Raw genomic sequence first — 19,632 nt, forward strand, 5'->3', positions numbered from 1 at the left:
GTATACCCAAGTATTTGACGCTCACATTCTCCCATTTACAATCCCAACCCAATAGCTGTTCCTGCAGTGGTGAGTACCTTATAGGAAACACCACTGTCTTCCCCCAATTAATCTGATAACCCGACAATTTACCTACCTCTTCAAAAATACTCTTCAATAAGACATCTCCCTCAGCAGGATTACTCGATAGAACCACCATATCGTTAGCATAAGCCAACACTTTAACTTCTCCATCCCCCACACATAAACCTCTGATCCCTATATGCTGTCGAATATACGCCAGTAAAGGCTCTAACACCAAATTAAATAACAGGGGGGGACAAAGGACAACCTTGTCGGGTGTCCCTAAACAACTGCAACGGTTCCGAAAAACCACCATTCACCCATACCTTAGCTGTTATCCCATTTTGCAAAGACTGAACCGCCCTAATAAACAAAGGCCCAAACCCTAATTTTGATAACATATAATTTAAGAATCTCCAATTCACCTTATCAAATGCTTTTTCAGCATCTAAAAAAATAAGTAAAACATCTTTGACCTCAGACTCCGGTAAATCCAAAACATCCAACAACGTTCTAATATTATCATATCCATGTCGATATCTCATAAATCCTGTCTGAGAACGTTCAATCAATTCCCGCATATATTTATTAAGTCGAGCGGTCAGTATCCTAGTGAAAATCTTCATATCAACATTAAGCAATGAAATAGGTCTATAATGACAGCATTTAAGACTCTTGACATCATATGTGGAGAAGAAATCCATAACAATGACCTTTGCTTCAGAGTCTGTTATGGGGTATGATCTGCTCTGTCAACCCCCTCTTTTGTAAAGATGCAGAATTAGGTGCAAGTTTATGAGCAGTTGGGAGATTATCCTCTGCCACAGTTATGCCCGGGGGATGTTTCAATAAGTGCAGGTTGTCCACTGACCACCACGGTCCTCCAACTAATGAGAGGAACAGATGTAGTAGTTATCATGATGTGAGGGACAAAGGAAACATGCAAGGGTGTGTGCGGATTCTGAGGGAAATTATTGCACCTAAGGTGGGGATGCCCAGGGATGTGTGCAGATTTGTCGGTAGTCAGGTAACTCTAGCCTAATGCCTGATGATGCTCTCTTTGAACTCACAGTGGTTCAGAAACAACCCTTTCTTTCATACCTTTCATACCCCTATGTAGGTTTGGCATGACATGCAATCTAAACCTAACAGCACCTTTGAGTATGGCTGAATCATGGAGTATATAGTGCTGATATCTAAAGCGAGAGTGGAATCACAAGTTAGAACTGTGCTGATTAAGTCCTCAATAGTAATGTTACAACATCTGACCAGCCGTGACTGGTAACCCTTGATAAGATATTCCTATTTTTTTGCCTGTTAACATCATGCTCCTCTTTAGCTCTTTCCCCAGTGTTCCATGAGTGCTTATTTTATTTTTATTTATTTTTTACATTTATATAGGACACAGGCAGCCCTCAGGCATCGCAGCGCTGTTACTTGTGGGGAGCTTAGTTATAGTGAGTAGTTGCAGGCTTACATGGCAGGAATACTTTCTTAGTTACATCACATGAATGGTTTCTTAGTAGCATGACATGCATACTCTATTAGTTACATCATAAGAATACTTTTTTTCGTTATCAGCACACTTTCTTTGTTACATCCCAAGAATACTTTCTTAATTGCATGACAAGCATACCTTCTTAGTTACATTACAAGTCAGATTTCTTAGTTATATCATAATAGTACTTTCTTCGTTACATCACAAGAATCCTTGGTTACAATACGGGAATATTTGTGGTTTGCAAAGGCGGCAACGGCATCGCGTGAGGAGCATGTACATGTAAGGGAAAAGGCGGTCTCCTGAGAGAGGGAGGCTACATCCTAATTCTCGAAGTGGGAGAGTGAGTGGTGCCTACCCATGTAGCCGAGGGCAGGCACGCAAATGCAAAAGTCTGACAATAGCACAGCTCCAGGGGAGTTATGGGGGTATATCAAGCATCACGGGCAGCCAGGGGGGGGGTCAATTGATAGAGAGCTTAAACTATAAGGTGTGCCCGGGGTGAGTTTAGGTTGGAAGTCGTGCCAGCTAGACATTTTGTAACATGAGTGGTAGTATAGTGTGAGAATTGCAGGCCAAAATCAATATGGGCAATGTATTCAACAGTTGACATTTAACATTAATGTACACCTGGGGTAAGTTATAAATGCTGAGTGGATACTAGGTACAACCTATTTGCGTTTTAACATTTGGGGGCACACACTACGAGCAGGGGAGATAGTAGGGCAAAGCATGAGTCATTTGGGAATGTTCAGGTTCGCAAGTGAATCTTACCGCTCTAATGCGAGAGTCCTCTGTGGTTTGGCGTGAGTGGATTAGGTGTCAGGGCTAGATCCAAGGGTCCGGCAGAGGCACTGGTATTGGAGTTCCAGTGCGGGTAGGACTTGATTTGGGCAGGCATTTGTGGCGTTGGCGTGTGGCGTCAATGGACAGGCTCAGGACAGGCGCCTTCAGCACAGGCAGGGCCTTCAGCAGAAAGGGGCCGGCTTCCGCCTGTCGGTTGCCACGAATGCCTCATATTGTAGGCAGCAGCCAATCAGCAACGGCTTATGTTATGTTTTTCCTTTCCTCCTTCTTAAATGTGTGGTAGTGCTTTTCATCCCTGCTAGCAAAAAAGCCAGCCACTTGGTTCAACAATAGACATTAATAGCTATCCTAACTCATTACAAATTCAGCTCACCACAGATCAGCACAGCTCAATAGCTGCAGTTTTCCTCTGCCTGGGGGCTTCACCATCCACATCACCCTGCCTCATCACCTGCTCAGAATGTCTGTGCCTGATGCTTTTGGGGGGTCATTTTAGGTTGAGTGTTTTTAGTGTCCAGGAACAACACAAATATATCATTACATGTTGCTCCATACTGTTCTACGTCTATTGCGACCACCGTTCCTCCAGTCCTTACGTGAGAGTCCAGTGTCCAATTGCCAACATCTGAAATATTCCAGGAAGATACAGAGAAAACCCACACACACCCAAAAACCTTCGGCTTCTACAAGGAAATCTGGTCTCTGAACCAACACTCAAGCAGTACCAGTGGCAGCATTCCTCCCTCACCGTAAGGGCATTATGTAAATGCAAGCATAAACCCATGCTGCACACTTTTCTCACTTTGCCTCTGGCACTAGTGCAGCATACCAATAGGGTTATCTCTGAGCAAGATATGCTTAGGTTGTCACTGGAGGTCTATCAGCTTTTGTGTCCAAGGAGAGTGATTAAGAACCCCACTAAAAAAACTCCAGAATGTTACTTATAAGACTGCCAAGCCTAGAATAGTAGCCAAATCATAAGCAGAATGAATGTGAGCAGAGGCAAACAGCGTAAGTAGAGTGAGGTGTCACAGATGCTAGCCCTTTTATATGCAGTGAAAGTTTCACATCTCTTGCGTGAAATGTTCTTGTGATGTGAATATATATTTGGTCAAGGTGTGGTCATACTGTGACGCCTCCCACAATGCCTTGCTGTCATTTCTAGACTTTGTTGAAACAATACACAAAGGAACAGAAGAGCAAACATCATGTTATTTACTCTCTAGTCCCCAAACTACCAAGTCCTTCAGAAAGGAAAGCTAAGCATCGACTCTCTTAAATGAGGGTGATCTTTGAAATGTGGCAGTTCTGGCAGCAACTGCCTGAAGACTATTGCCTGGAACTTCTTGAGGACTGCTAGAAGATGAATGGGGATGGTTATAGGTGTATGGAAGTTGGAATATGTGATGAATCAAGGGAAGAGTCCCCCCCCCCATGAGGCTAGGGAAGTGAGCACTCTCTGCAATAACCTCAAAGGGGTAATGGTAAGTGGGACCACACCAGGACTGACTCCCCATTTGGGAACAGGGACTTCCATTCCCATGAGGAACTTCCCAAAGATTGCCATACTGTAGCTTAAATGGGATGCTCAAAAAGACCTGAAGATATGAAACATCAAGACTGGGATGAAGAAACTCCTAATAGATGGCATTTTTTAATGGAAAAAGAACATGGCCCTTTAAATAAAAATAAACAATCTACTGGGATAAGTAGGTGGATTAATGAGACCTCCAAGGGAAGGCAACGAGAAGAGAGGGATGAGAATGGATCTAGGCCTGAGTAACTCCCACGCTAAGTAGCACCTGAAGAAGTTGGAAACATGGAAACCTGTGAGTTTCAAACTCACTTGAGAATGCAGAGCGGGATGCCAGCAATGCAGCGATTCCAAAGAGAGAGAAACCAGCAATGCAGGAGGCAGCGAGAAGGTGGTGGCAAGACCATGAACGGAAGCCGTGGTGGATAGCTTGTCCACCAGCTATCGCCAAGACCACTGCCAATACTGAGTCATAGAGTGTTCAGTCATTCAGTGAAGCAACAGAACACCGTGACGAGGCAAGTGAAGGCAGAGAGAAAAATGCTAGCGAAGTGAAGCAAATGGTGTCTGTGACTCGAGGAGAGATGCCTGACCGACGAAGCTCCCAAGGACGTCCACCTTCAGGAACAAAGGAAGCGGGGAGAACAGGATGTAAATGGTTACCAAGGGAATCCTTATACCACACAAACAACTTGTCTCAGTGGAGACCATGGAACAGAGATAGCATGGAAACAAATAAACTTACATTCTAATGGTACTAGAGAAGGAATCATTGAAAAGCTGAACAAAGAGGGAGAGAAACTGGAAATAGCACCCTGGGAAAAGGGGAAAGTAACTAAATACCTTATACAAGAAGAGTATAATGTGAAAGAAGAAAGAGGTGTTTCAGAGAAGTCGACAGTTGAACTACATTCCAAGAGAAGTAAACCAAGTGAAGTGGATCTACAATTGTCCAAGATACACTGAGAGCAGCAATGAGAGATATAACTCATATGAGAAAATCCCAAAGTGGAAGGAAGATGTAATAATGCAGTAGATAAACTAAAGAGACTGATCCAAGAAGTCACATGAGACTATTTGTGGATTAAGTATTAACAAGGATCAGAAAGACTGGTACTAGGAGTACCCTCAGGAAAAGGGGGTCATTCTCCTGGTTTAAGTTCATTTTTCATAGTGGTAGCCTCAGATAGGGAGTTTTAGGACTGCAGACGTTTTTATTTAGAGATTCACGACTGAGAAATGAGTACCTTAGTTAGTAACATAACCAGGGACCTTCCATAGTGATAGGGAAAGGTAGGCCTTATAGAGTTACTTTAATACAATACGGTGCACCATGTCCTCTAAGAGTCTATGTACTTCCTCTGACTCACCACACATCCCATTAAGTTGAGTTAATTTGGGCTCATTTGTGAGATAATATTTTTAATCCTGCCTTGTACTGTAAGGAATTTATGGTGGTAACAGTAAAGAAAGACACAAGTGATCACAGTGATCAGAGTTCAAGGGTGTTTATTAAACTGTAAATGCAGGTTGGAAAAGGCCTAATCTAAACCTAAATCTAACATGTGAGCAACCTTCGACCGTGAAATGAAAAATAAGGCAGTCCTTGTGGAGTTGTGTCAAATAAAAGGGCCTATACTAAGAAACCTGTTGCCAAACCTTACAACTAATACAAAAAAAGTGGTGTGGGATGGATCTTAAGAAAAGAAAGAAGTGCTCACAAACAATATATCAGGATGTGGTAGCCTGGGTCTTCCTTTCCCCATGTTTTGAGCATGGTGTAAGGAGGGACCTTTGAGCACAGCACACACTCGATCTTTCCCAGCACAAGTCCACAGTTCCATGTGGAGCTATCAGGAACATTGATGGCCAAATCTCCTTTCCTTGAAAGTCTCTTGCCTTCGAGGTCCTGATGTATTAAAAATAAAAGTCCCTTCAACAAAATGAAAGTTTGTTTCCTGATTTTGCTTTGGGTGAGGATTCTTCACCCCTGCGCCACACTCTTCTGGGTTTTGACCATTGTTCCTTGATGTCTTGGATTATAGATTTTCACCACTTGGCTCTCCCTTTTCTGGGCTGGGATCCTAAAACAGTTTCTATCAATATCAAGGCCTTTGGGGTTGTGGTTTCCTGGTCCTGCAGGCCTGATAGGAGTATCATGAAAAGCAACAAATAAACACAAAGTTATGGTCTACGTATTTGTTGGGTGATGGATTCACCCCTGGGCCCCCCTTTTCCAGGCGCTGACCCTTCACAAATTGTATTCCACAAATCAAATAACAGTTCCTTCTCTTAAAGGGCTTTGGGTGATGGCTTCACCCCTGGATTTCCCTCGTTCGGGCTCGGACCCCTCTCGATTCTTAGACTCCCTCCACCGGTTTCACTATGGCTCTTCCAGAATTCTCTAGTCGTAATGTCTCATTAAACAGTTCCAGTGGACATCCCTGGGCCGGGTTCACTTTTGTCAACACACTGTTTCTTGGGACTTAAGACGTTGTCCCCTTCTCATCAGCATCCCTCTTCCGGGTTCACACTTGACAGCTTCACCTTCACATTCACTTAGCCTTTCAATGTTTATGAGATTCACTTCCCTTGCTTTCTCAGGTGGTGGGATCCACTTCCCTTCCTTTTTTTAAAGGTTCGTAGGTCAAAGGCTTTGGACTTTACAGGGATTGTGCTTGACCTCCTGAATGACCACTTTGACCTATCTTGGTGGCTCTCCTACAACCTACTGGTTTCTATAGTTTTACTCAGATGGGAATCAACCAGAGTTTCTCTGAGTTTCTCGGAGCAGCACCCACATGGTTCCAGTTCTCTTCTGCAGCTGGGTTTCCTATAATTTCACAGTTCTTTGAACTTTCTTACTTTGCCACTTTGTGACTTTCATTCACTACAGCCTGAACCTTATCGGCTCTCCCCTCGACTCACCAGCTATCATGAACCACTTGGCTTTCCTCTTTACTGGAGTCAAGGCCAGTACCACGGAAGCAGGAGTCTCCCTCGCTCCAGTATATCAGCGTCAATATGCTCCGTGTACCATTGATATCTGCTGCAGCACACTTGTGCTATTGTCCTCAGTCTTACATTTCTCTGAGTGGAGGGTTCACTTTTTTTTCCAAAAAAAGCAAGGTCGTATCTCTCCTCATCAGCCTCTTGATATTTGCCACCTTTGTCCTCCTCTTGAACTGCCAGGTCCGAAGAGGTGTCTCGTTGTGCTGTTTGCCGTGCTCGCCTTGTTCGTACTGTGCTCTCTTGCTCCACCTTTTATCCCTGTGGGGAAGGTAAAGGGCTGTGAGGTGTTCTTGATTCTGATCAATTGCTTGTGTTTGCCTGACTCTTATATTGGGAAATGTCAGGTAAACAGCTCTGGTGTTAATCCATTCTCTGGTGTCGTGTGAAAGTGTTCGTGTCAGAAAAGGAGGGGGACAGTGGTTTTGAATGTCCAAGTGGTAGGATGGGGAAAAGGTGTTGAAAGAAGGGGGATACCGCATCTCAGCCGTCAGTGTCCCACTCCCACTCCCAGAGGACCCCCGACCCAGGTGATCCTCCCTCACTAGTCCACCCCCAGGAACTGGATCCAATAGCAATGGCTGTGTCCTGGCCAGCTGGATGACATATCCCCGGGCTTTATCCGGGGAGACACCTTCCGGTTTCTCACAGTACCCTGCTTGAACTAGGCTACAGCATCCATGTCTTGTTAAAAGAGGATGGCAAGGGCAATGTAGGTCTATCAATGGTGCAGAGACTGATTCCTAGCTTACATTAGCAGACATACTTTAGATAGATCATGTGCAACCTGAGGCTTGCTATATGTTTTGGACTACACATCCAATGATCCCTCATCATTGACTATACTGGCTAGGGAAGATTGGTGTTGTAGTCAAAAACATCTGGTGAGCCGAAGGTTGCAGACCCCTGCAGTTTAGGCTGTATATCCCTTTTCATGAAATGAGCTCTAGATACATGTACTATTCATTCATTGTGGAGTTTTATTGAGTGATGCTTGTCCCCTTCCAGCTACAACATAGTGCTTGTGGATTTGTGCAAATCAATGTGCCATTAATTTGAAATAGCATAACAAAATATAATATCATAAAACAGAAATAAAATGTGATAATCAACTAGTGTAACAAAGCTTGTAGCCAGCATATGGGAATTTAAATGCTTATTCAGCAAAGAATAATGTGCTATTACAGGTACATGACATGCATCTGATTTTCTCGTTTGTTGTAGTTGTTGGGTCTGACTGACATTTAAAGAATATAGCCCATCTGTTAGGGAGAATTCTCTCTTTAGGCTGAATTTCCTAACCTAGTGAGACCCCCAGCAGCTTTGCTGGATTTCTGGAGTTTGTTTTTTTCCTCCTGCCAAGAGTGAGACTCTTTTTCTCCCACTCTTGGACATGATTTATGGTGTTCCTTTTGACTGCTTATTACACAGCACCCTCCGTGCAGTAACACAGGGGTGTCATAGTGACACCCCACCATAGACTCCATACCCTGGGACTGACTTCTGTCTCCCAAGGCATGTAAAGTCACCATTGGCTTTACTAGTCCCAAATTATTAACAGAAACCAGTACAAACCATCATATTGTGGACGTACTGGTTGGGGCAATTCGATTGCCCTGGGGTCTGTTAGCCGAGGAGGCACGTCTCCATCCCCCCTGATTGAGTTTTGGCTGGTGGCAGTGGAAACTACTTTTTATATTCGACCGCAAACATTTTCCTATGGGATTTTCCCATTGTTCGAGGCTACCAACTTTAATTATTTAATTCTCATAGCCTCGAACATACCGCCGGTTTATTTAATTAATATTAATTCTCCGGTTGGTATTTTTTGCCAAGACTCAATTCTAATATGGTGTTTGTGTTGTCTTCTGTGACTCCAACCCAAGTCGAGCCCTTTGTTCCACTTTTTGGCGGGCTTCTCCACAGAAGCCTCCAAAAGTGGTGCCACTCTGTCTCGGTACCACAGGGGGTGTAGGAGGGGGTTTAAGCACCCTGGACTGAGTTACCTTGGTAACTCAAGTCGCAATCTTGTTTGATTGGCCCAAGTGGTGAGCCGGCCGGCTCACCACTTAGCAAGTTTGATTGACAGCTAGGCTGAGTGAATGGGGTTATGCTGCATAAAAGCAGGGCTTTGGGGACTGGAACTTCAGAAGTCGCCACAGGACCTGAGAATCCGACGAGGGAGAAGCTGAGCCGACCTACCATGATGACACCACCGGTGGAGCCCTGCAGAACCGACTCACCACTTCCCGACGACAGAGAAGATCTCTCGGCTGGAGAGGCTTCTTCCTCTGACTGGTGGGCACAACCAGTTTACCTACTTTTCTTCACATCCCAGACTGTTGTCGAACTGCCTGTGCCAAGCACCCCGGCGGCCGGATAGCCACTCACCACTGAACCGCGAATCAACGGACCGCTCCTTGTACCTGAGAAACTCCGCGGCTGGTTTCTTCCCTGCAGTGCAACGACTCCTGTATTCCTCCACAACGAGATCCTCTCTTCCCCCGGACGAAGCACCGACTTGCATCCGCTACCAGGAACAACTGCCCCCGCTGGAGCCTTCTCACCATTTTAAGGTACCATGTCCGCCAGGCCTCCTTTTCTAAAGATTGCTACAAGGTAATAATAACTCCTTAACCTTCTGGACTGGGCTGGCCGTCTTGACCCTCTGACTGGTCCCTTTCCTTGGTCCAACTCCTTTTTGAACCATTACAAGACTTTTTGTGCACTGCAACCGTGTGACCTTGGACACATTTCGTTTCGATCCTCTTAAAGCGGATCCAGCCTACTGACTCTGAATTCACGGTTCTACTTTGCCTTCCTCTCTTGTTAGGTTCTTATAAAAGTGTTGGGATCTGTTTCAACTTGTTCTCTGCTTTTCTCTACCTTGTTAAAATGAACTATTAGAGTGCCATCTACGTTAAGCGCTCACCGCTGTCTGAAAATAAGTGGGGCTTTACTGAAGACTTGTCTAATATTCTTTTAAGGGAGTGTATATCTTTTAGTGACCGTGTTTTTGAATTGCTTACTATTAGTGCCTGTGTGTTTTTCTAGATGTGGTTTTTAAATAAATAATTATATCTCTTTTACACCAAGCCCTGGTCAGTGTTTACTTGTTCTTTTGTGTGCTCTTGACCTATTGTGAATACTCTATGTACTGCCTAACTCTTCTTGAGGGAACTCTGACTGCTCCGCCACAGCTACCAAGTGAATCTGTGTGGTACAGACTGCTACCAAGTGGGTTTACTGCCAAACACCTGTAGTCCTAAATATTTTGCAGTGGTCCCAGAGGGAACTGCACAGGTTTCTGCCTAACACCATCCCAATATGTAAGGGCGTGGGACAATATTTCATGGATTCAGACATGGTTTATGAAATTCAGATTGTGATGACGTTTCCAACTTGGACCATCCAATTGACTGCCACCTTGCAATCAGAGTTGATTCCTAGGAAACATGAGATGAATTACTGCATACAAGCATTGGCTCATGAACATGCATTGCTGTTTCATGTTTGAAGCAAGTAAACATGAGCCACTATTGATTTTCGTTTTACATTTGCACCTAGACTGTACTTTTCAAAGTAGGTGTATTCACAATTACTAATGTCTTCTTTTTCCAGGACTGTCTCAACACTTTTTTGGTCAGCGATGTTGCTGGTGGTCAACTCTAGCTCAATGCAGGTCACAGAGTTCATCCTAATCGGTCTTCCTGGGATCCAGCGTTGGCAGCACTGGCTCTCCATTCCTCTGGCTTTCCTTCTTCTTGTGGCTGTTTTAGCCAATGCCACTCTCATGGCCACCATCTTCAGGGAGGACAGTCTTCATGAACCCATGTACCATTTCCTAGCTATGCTTTCTCTGATTGACCTTCTTCTGAGTATGGTGACTACCCCGAAGATTCTAACCATCCTGTGGTTTAACGATAGAGCGATCCACCCAAATGCATGCTTTGCTCAAATGTTCTTTGTCCATTGTTTTCTAGGGATAGAATCAGGTATTTTCCTAGCGATGGCCTATGATCGGTACATTGCCATTTGCTACCCACTTAGGTACACTTCTATCATCACAGACGCATTTGTCCTGAAAGTCCTGATACTGACATTTATCAGACCAACCTGCCTATCCGTGCCAGTGCCAATCTTTGCTGCTCAGCTGAATTACTGCTCTAGCCACATTGTCGAGCACAGCTTCTGTGCAAACATTGCAGTAACAAAACTTGCATGTAGTAAGATACGGCTTAATAGCATTTACCAACTGGTGATTGCAGGTTCCGTGCTGGGTGTGGACCTGGTCTTGATCTCCCTTTCCTATTGCCTCATCATCTTGGCAGTTTTGAGGCTTCGCACCCAAGGAGCAGCAACGAAAGCCTTCAGCACGTGTACCTCCCACTGTATTCTTATTCTATTCTTCTATTCTACCTTGATGGTGCTAGCCGTCACAAACAAGTCAGAAGAACATGTCTCGCCCGATTTCGCAATCCTACTCAATGTTCTGCACCTGATTGTCCCCCCGGCATTGAACCCCTTAGTTTATGGAGTCAGGACCAAAGAAATTAACCTAGGAATCCGGAGGATGTATAGCAACCTGCTGTTGTGCAAAAAGTGACTAGAACTCTGTCCCCCAGGGCATTGACAGAAGAGGCAAAGCCGCGAAATGCCAATAATGGATCAGGTTGCTAGGCCCAGCATCTCATTTGCTCAAATGAGAACAGTATTCTCTATGTTGATTTGTTGGTTCAAAGATTTTCTAATTGTGGATCTAGAGTTATTGTTTTTAATGTGAGATCACACCCATCCAATGCAAATGTCCATAAAAAGTCTCTTTGTTTCACAGAAAACAGAAAACAGCAAGTGCAAAGAATGTCCTTGATGGCTGCGTGGCCGCGTGGCTGTGTGGCTGTATGGCTGTGTGGCTGCAGGGATTCTGCTCCTTTGCTCTTAGTGCTTCTACTGAGTGTGGTGATAACAGTATGCACATTTGCATTTTGAAAATCTCCAATTTTGATAATCCCACATACTTGCCAGTTGATATGCCAAATCATATTAACTGCCTGGGCAACTTAGAAAGTACTTCGTAGAATAAGTACAAGCTAACGACCCATGCAGGACTTTAAGTGTACTCTTTATAGTAGATATCCCCTATGATCCCAACTCATAATGATGTCATCATTTTTTAAAATTTTTGTTTGTTTAATCAAAAAATAGATTTTGACAAAATGGAGTTCCACGTTCTTACAGTTCGACTTTGTCGTGTTCCTCTTCTTGTTTATGCTGCTGGGGAATTATTCCATTTCCACATTTTTGTATGTTATAAAGCTTCAGCAGGGCTGCTACAAATTGGGCTTGTCGTGATATGTTGCAAGATTTTGAATGTGGTCATTAGCCAAGAATTACTGTCAGCCGCTATCATTCTTTGCCACCAAACCTCTTCATCCATCACGAGTTGATTAGAAGAAAAGTGTTGCATGTACCGTGATCTTATCTCGCTGATACCCGAACATAACATGTCAACATTTTTAACGAATATGGTATTTAAAATACCACTTCATTTAGCACTGACAACATATTCATAAATACATATATGCATACATATACCTTTTAGCAATAGCTGTACAACTTGACATGCCACTCTCGTGTTGACATATTTTGTCTGACATTTGCTCAGGCACACATACATATGTACATGCAAATTTCACGACTTCATGGCAATACCCTTATAACAGTACACCGTGTGAATGTGCATGCACTCAGTTTTAGGCAAACAGTAATTTTGTTAACAGAGAGCAACAAAAAAGATTCTCGATGTACGCTTATTAAAGCAAGTGACACATATGTTGACTATTTAATACAAGCCCGCAATATAAATGTAGTATTTCTTGCATTAGAATATCATGTACAAGAATGTTAACTTGATGCAGAAAGTTGGCTCACTGCCAAGAGGATAAAGACCTTTGTTGCTAAAGGGAGATTCTTAGAAGTTTGTAAAGAGAAAAACTAAAATTCTCTTTGCTTTTTTGTAAAAATTGTACATCAAATAAAATATAAAATAAAAAAAAAAAATGTTAACTATTGTACACTGACATAATAATCAGATACACTGCAATACTGGCATTTCGTGAACATATTTAACTTTTACAAAACCTTTTACACATTCACTATTATACATCTTTTTTTCTCCAACTTATACTTTATTGAAACTTCGATGGATAAATTACATGATCTCGCATGACGCAAGATCAGAGACTCAATTAATCATCAAAATTGCGTTTTGTGATAATGTCAAATGAGCAAGCCACCCAACCAAGGCAAATCAATTAACAGGAAAAAAGTGAAACATTTGTTTTCTTCACATAATGTCATAATGTTGTGTTCCATACGCAATATCATTGCTCACATTTCCTATCCTGATGAGCATTTCATCACCGGCAAAACGCTCCCATCCCATGATTCTCAATAATAATGATAATAATAATGATCACTACTGCAAAGATAGATGTTTCAATAGCAGTGGCCCAAACTGTTTACAAAAAGTGTTACATGCACAGTTCAGTATTACTCTCCTGCATTAATAAATGTAGCATTTTACGTTGTATTGCTTTTTTTGTGGAAAAAGGAAATACCTAAGACCTACAAACATAACATTTGTTATTTCTCATATAAGAGTAATTTACAAAAATGAAATTTCACACAGTACAAACATAATAGGCATAAAACACCATATATGACAGCTGGAGGGGAAGTACAAATATGTCCAGCAAACAAAATCATTGTTTGGGAAACACCAAGAAACCCAACTGTTTGATTGGAGGTAACACCCCATGGAACAATGGACAGATGGCCTGAAGAGACAAACCCTGTAACAGAACATGAGGTTATCGAAACCATGCTAAATACGACTGAAGGGGGTCATGAAACCTCACGACATTATGAGGCTCTAATGGGGGGCATGACCAGAAACAAACTCAAATGCAGGGCGAAGTGGGAGAACGAACTGGGACTATAATTCGATGACAAGGAATGGGAGAAAATAGCCCACTACCACAAAAAGATCTCCAGAAATGCCTGCTTGCAACTTATACAGTTCTACATCAATAATGGAGAATACCTCACACCGGAAGCCATCTCAAGGTTTGGGGGAGCAAGCACCCAGGTATCCCCCAAATGTAATGAACCTAGGGCGGGAATGACCCACATGTTCTGGGGATGTCCAGTGATACGTGATTTTTGGACGCAAGCTGCAGCAAAATTGGCAGGAGCGGGCATTGACATGAAGGTGCAAACACTGGCTGCTTGTATCTTGGGCAGATACAAACGAAACAGGAAAAACAAGCCTTTGAATAAGCTCAAGGACTTAATATACATAACAGTGAAAAGACGCATAGCCATGGGATGGAAGAGCCCGAAAAACCCAAGCATGGCACTGTGGTGGGGGGATCTCCTGAGATGGGTGACAGCTGAAACCGGAGCATAGGAGACTGCACTACAAGAACAGAGGCTGGACACCAGTGGAGACCTGCACCGGTGGGTAGCGCTAATGGTGCCATTGCTCTATCCCAGCGCGGTGGACACTACCTCAGACGAAGCAGGCAGCCCAGGCTCGAAAACTGGCACTACGAGGACTGATGGACATACAGTGGTCTTGGAGGGGGAAGGGGTGGAAGGGAGTTGAGGGAATCACAGATGAGCAAATTATGATTGTCGCATTGATAATGTTGTAAGTTTGGTTATACATTGTTAAAACTAATAAAGAAATAAAAAAAAACTATATACAATATTTTTAGGTATTTTATGGAGGCAGATGTGCAGCTACATTTAAGTTACCCACAACTCCTCCACCATGTGAAGAAGTAACCACACATCCTGAAGAGGCAATTGTTCACCAACTTGAATGTTACCCTCATCCCAGTAGCCCAGTAGCACTCTATTTCCTCACATAGAATGTATCCCAATCACCGTCCCTCATGAGTAACCGTGTCACAGTCTCTCACGTGCATCTTAGCCACAGTCTCTTGCACGCATGCTAATCAAACTTCATGCATGAATCCTCCTCATAATCGGTGGTGTGCACATCCTCATCACAGTCCCATGGCACATCCTTTTCACATCTTTATCGCGGTCCCTATTCTTCTTCTTTTCCCTTCTTCTTTACCCTTCTTCCTTGTTCCCGTCCACCTCCTCTTTCTCATACTACTTCCTCCTACCTTTCTTCATTGGGTGGCAAAGCAAGGCATGGGGCATGGTCAAAGCCGATATCCCGGAAATATGACCTAATGGTCATAGGCAGTATCCCCTTGCCCACAGAAACACAGAAACACTATGGGGAGAATCCAATGATTTTTAGCTTAGACACGTTTCATATGGCATACATTATGCAATAAAAAGGAAATGCTGTAGTTTTGCAGGTGGAGTGAAATACAGCATAAAAACCCATGAAAATCATTGGAATTTTTTTTTTTTATTGAGAAGCGGTTAAAGTGAATTAGATCAATACAACAAAACACATTCAATTCAGGGAAAACATGTTGAAGGGACGTTAAGGTGCTGTTTTAATGCAACAAAACCTTACATTTGAGGCACCCAATGTGCAGCCCTCGAGGACACTCATGAAATCACTTTAAAGAAAATGTCAGAATTAAAAATGCGTGTGAGAAACAATTTACAGTGAGACATTTATTGCATGATGTTAAGGAATAATGATCTTTTGGCAACTTTCCCTCCACAGTTCTACGACCCCCAACCTTTCGGCGTAAGTTTTTGAACCTGTCCTGACTTTTTACAGGGAAGAGAAGCCTTCAGCTTCACTCTCCTGGCCTTCTGCGCATTTTGTTATGCGCAAACTGATCAGTCCTTCACACTATCGGTACTGAGAAACTATGTTAGTATTCAGTGAAAATGTTGCAGGCAAAAATGTAGTCAGTGAAAAAGTCGTGGTAAAAATACCTCTGCAGTAAAAAGGTTGCCACACGCAAAAGGTAGTCCATAAAAGCAGTTAAAAAGTAGCCAAAAATGTAGTGCTGAATAGGTTAAGGAGGGTGATGTTGGCATAGGATTAGTGTTTAGCGAAACCTAGTGGTTGAGCAAAGTAAGCATTACGGTAAGTGTTAGAGTTGCTGTTAGGGTAAGGCTAAGGTTAGGAGTAGAGCAAGGCTATTTTTGTGGCGGGCTGGTGATAGGTTTGGAGTTAGATTCATTGTTCATTTTCCATTAAATTCTATGGAGTACCATGCAAATACAATGCTTTAGAGTGCTGAAGGGCTAGTGCTCTGTACGAGTTCAGAGCAGTAATTAGAGTTAGTGGAGCGTTTGGGAACTGAGTTAGGATGATTGTGGAGGTCTTATTAAAGGTTTTTAGAGTTACAGCTTTGTACGTTTGTGTATTTCAAAAATAGCTTTTCTGGTGACCTCATTACATTTTCATACTTTGCTTCAATTGTATTGAATGACTACATTTTTTTGAGCAACTTTTTGATGGCTACCTTTTCACATGACTACATTTTCCTGGGGACATTTGCACATAGAACCACCATGTTTCCCTTTTGACTTTTACACATTTGCAACACTTTAACATTGCCCACAGCATCTTACAATGCAGTGCAATGAGGTTACTTTTGTAACACTTTAATCTTTTACGCATTGGAGCCAAAAATCATGTGTAGAAGAACAGCCAACTGAAGATCCGAAGAAGACTCCTAAAGAGGCCGAGCATCCCTTCCTGCATAGGCTCTTGAAGCCAAGTTGGACTACCTGATCTGTGAAGGCCCTGTGCAGTGCTTCAACCCCTGGACTGGTGGGGCCAACAAATTCGCAATTACTTCTCGAGGATACAGCCATTATGAGGCTTCAGAAGTGTGCCTGGACTATCTACCTCGCTATAACGGTTGCTGCAACAACGGTTTGCAGCTGGAACGTCGGCTTGTGGTGTCAGTTGCCTTCCTGATAAATTTCAGCCTTACAGCTTAACAGGATCCTTCTCCGGAACATCTTCAACAGTGACAGGAAGGATGTCTGCAGTCTGTGTGTCGTGGCCATCACTGGAACTCATATTCTCCCTTCATTTGAAGTGTCCTGAAGAGGTCTGCCTCTAGGCTTTCTGCATTTCTTCATCGCCAAGGATTTCACTCAGCTCCTGAACCTGAATGGAAGAACCCTTGCACCCACAGCTCCTGGGCACCACATACCGGAATCAATGGTGGGAAAACCAACCTCCAGCGACCCCTAGTCGACCCATCCAGTCCTCTTCCAGAAACAGAGGTGGAGGTAAGCAAACACAAAGCATTTGTCTACCCCTGTCCTCCGTAGGATAAAATTGAGAAGAAGACTCCTTGTATCCTCCATTCCACTGCTTTTTGATCGTCACACCTGGGCAGGGAAACCTAAAAGATAAGAAAACATTTTGATTTACCAGTAACTTTGATTCATCTCTTCTCTCGACCATTTCACCAACACAAGTAATGTGTTGAAGCATTGAGACTTTTGGGCACAAAGCCCCACTCTTCATAAATATTGGTTTTCTGAAGCTAGAGCACATTTCTTGTGATTTGGTTCCATCTTACCTTATTTATTAAATTAATTCATTGAATGCATTTTAGACCCTATGGTGAGTGTTGTGTAATATTATCACCTTCTGCTCTGAGAGCTTCACTGGGTACTAGGCTCCTCCATGACCAGTCATCCTTGCACTGCCTCCTGGCCCTCCACGCACTTAAGGGTTGTAACTGCAACTCCTCCAAGCCTCCTGCTTACTTGCACTTACTCAGAGCCATGTTCACCTGACCAGACTTCCCCATTCCCTCTCTCCTTCCCTTCCTCCTCTCCCATCCCCTAGCACTCTCGTTGTCACACTTGCACAATCCTAATGTCTTCCCTTTGTTTCCCCTCCCTTGTCTTGTGGCACCTTGAAACACTTGTATAAAGGCACGTTATAAGTACCAAATGATATCATATCATATATCAGATCACTGTGTGGACTCATTGTGGACCCCTGGCCCCACTCACACTCTCTTGAGAAGAGTCTTGACTGCTCTCCATTGCTACCTTGCTTGGGTTTTGGCTAACATCTCGGAGTTCCACTGTTCATTATAATTAGGGTGACCTCCTAAAATATGTCCACCAGGCCCAATTCAAGAAATGCATCTTAACACATGCTATCAAATGAGAAATGTACACTTTTAGGCCAATACACGCCTTTCCAAATGTACTTCAAGGCTGGAATGTTGGTACATTTTAGAGCACAACTTAATTGTCATCCCGTGGCTTAACATCCCATTGTACCTCCAAACATGTAACTATAAGTCTAATGCCTCAAGGTTGACCTTTACCTGTCAGCTTAAAAAAGCATTGTCATTTTGCATGGTATTGGGCAACGTTATCCTTTGAGATCATGACTTTTGATATGAAAGAAAAAGGATTTTGTAAACTGCTCCCTCACTTCTACATTAGTAACCATCTGTGGAATGTTGCCAAGGCATTGTTACACTTCACACATCTTTTTATTTCATCAGCAAGCTTGCAAGAGTAGGTTGTGGAGTTACTTTTTCCATAAAGGCTATCTTCCTGAATGCTGAATTGAGAACTTTTCTAATTGCTTGAGTTTGCAACTTATTAATATTGCTTTTATGCAAGATATTTCAATTTCAGAGTAGAGAGATGCAAATAAAAACATGGCACTTGAATTTGTTAAATTAGATAATAACTTGTCTATTGCTATTTGACTGCTAAAACCTGATGGCTAAAAAGTGATATTAATTTGAAGTAGAGGTGACCGTCCCGGGAGGATAGCTCATTGGCAACGTGTTCGTCTTGGAAGCAAAACGACATGAAGCAACACAGGGTCGAACCCCGGGTTCAATCCCCGGGTTCGTGCTCACAAACCTCTGGGTATTTGAGCGTGTTATAAATACGCAACTAAGAGACAAAAAAATCAAGTACGCAGCTAAAAAACAAACAATTCCTGTAACAGTGCCTCGATGCGTGTGTGATGGCTTTAAAAATGCACATAAATAAATAAAGAGATGTGAAATTAAGACAAAAAAAATGGGAGTCTCTCTACTCAAGGTTTTTAAGTGTGTATTAGTATTTTTTAATTAAACATCTCTCTCACATTCCGGTGTAATTTTCTCCAATGACGCCATCAATGATATTACATGGGACACAACCAATGATGTCATTAATGACTTAACATGTGATGACAAATGATGTAATTAACGATGTATTCAGTGATGTCATCAGTGTGCTCTAGTTTCAAATGGTGTCACTGATGATGCCATATGTGATTCCTAGAGTGGTGGCAAATATTATTCCATAAGTGACGTCATATACAATGTCATCAATTCACCATAGCTTTCAGTTATGTTATTGGTGATGGTGCTTTGCAGAGTGGAAGCTCAGAGTTAAGGTGGAGTAGCTTCCCACACTTGCTAAATTTCAGGGCTTTTTTACATGAAATCATCACATTAGTGTTACATCAACTGCAGATTGTTGACTGGATTCTAAAGGTTTGGTTGCATTGGCCCGGATCAACTTAACACATCTTTCATTGTGAGCTTGATGTATCAGCATGAAACCTTTCCAAAATAAATCTCGACCCAACTCACTATTGCACAGGAAAATTGCATGTGGTTTCATCAAGGAGGGTTAATGTCACTGGGGGCCCCAGCATTTGCCAAATCCCAATTGACTTGCATTAACAAAAAGTGTTCTGCCTTCAGCCAAATATGTTCAA

The 19,632-nt window shown here is 42.9% G+C and overlaps 1 protein-coding gene across 1 annotated transcript; it reads left to right on the top strand.

Moving 5' to 3' along the window:
- The first annotated feature begins 10,560 nt into the window (after window positions 1-10,560).
- LOC138528174 (olfactory receptor 56A4-like) lies at window positions 10,561-16,119 on the top strand. The gene is made up of 2 exons (XM_069639628.1): window positions 10,561-11,486; window positions 16,035-16,119. Exons 1-2 carry the CDS (start codon window positions 10,561-10,563, stop codon window positions 16,117-16,119), a joined length of 1,011 nt encoding a protein of 336 aa, XP_069495729.1.
- Window positions 16,120-19,632: the final 3,513 nt, after the last annotated feature.

This window comes from Ambystoma mexicanum, chromosome 7q, assembly GCF_040938575.1.
Source record: "Ambystoma mexicanum isolate Mex_15411 chromosome 7q, UKY_AmexF1_1, whole genome shotgun sequence".
In the NCBI taxonomy this organism is placed as follows: domain Eukaryota; kingdom Metazoa; phylum Chordata; class Amphibia; order Caudata; family Ambystomatidae; genus Ambystoma; species Ambystoma mexicanum.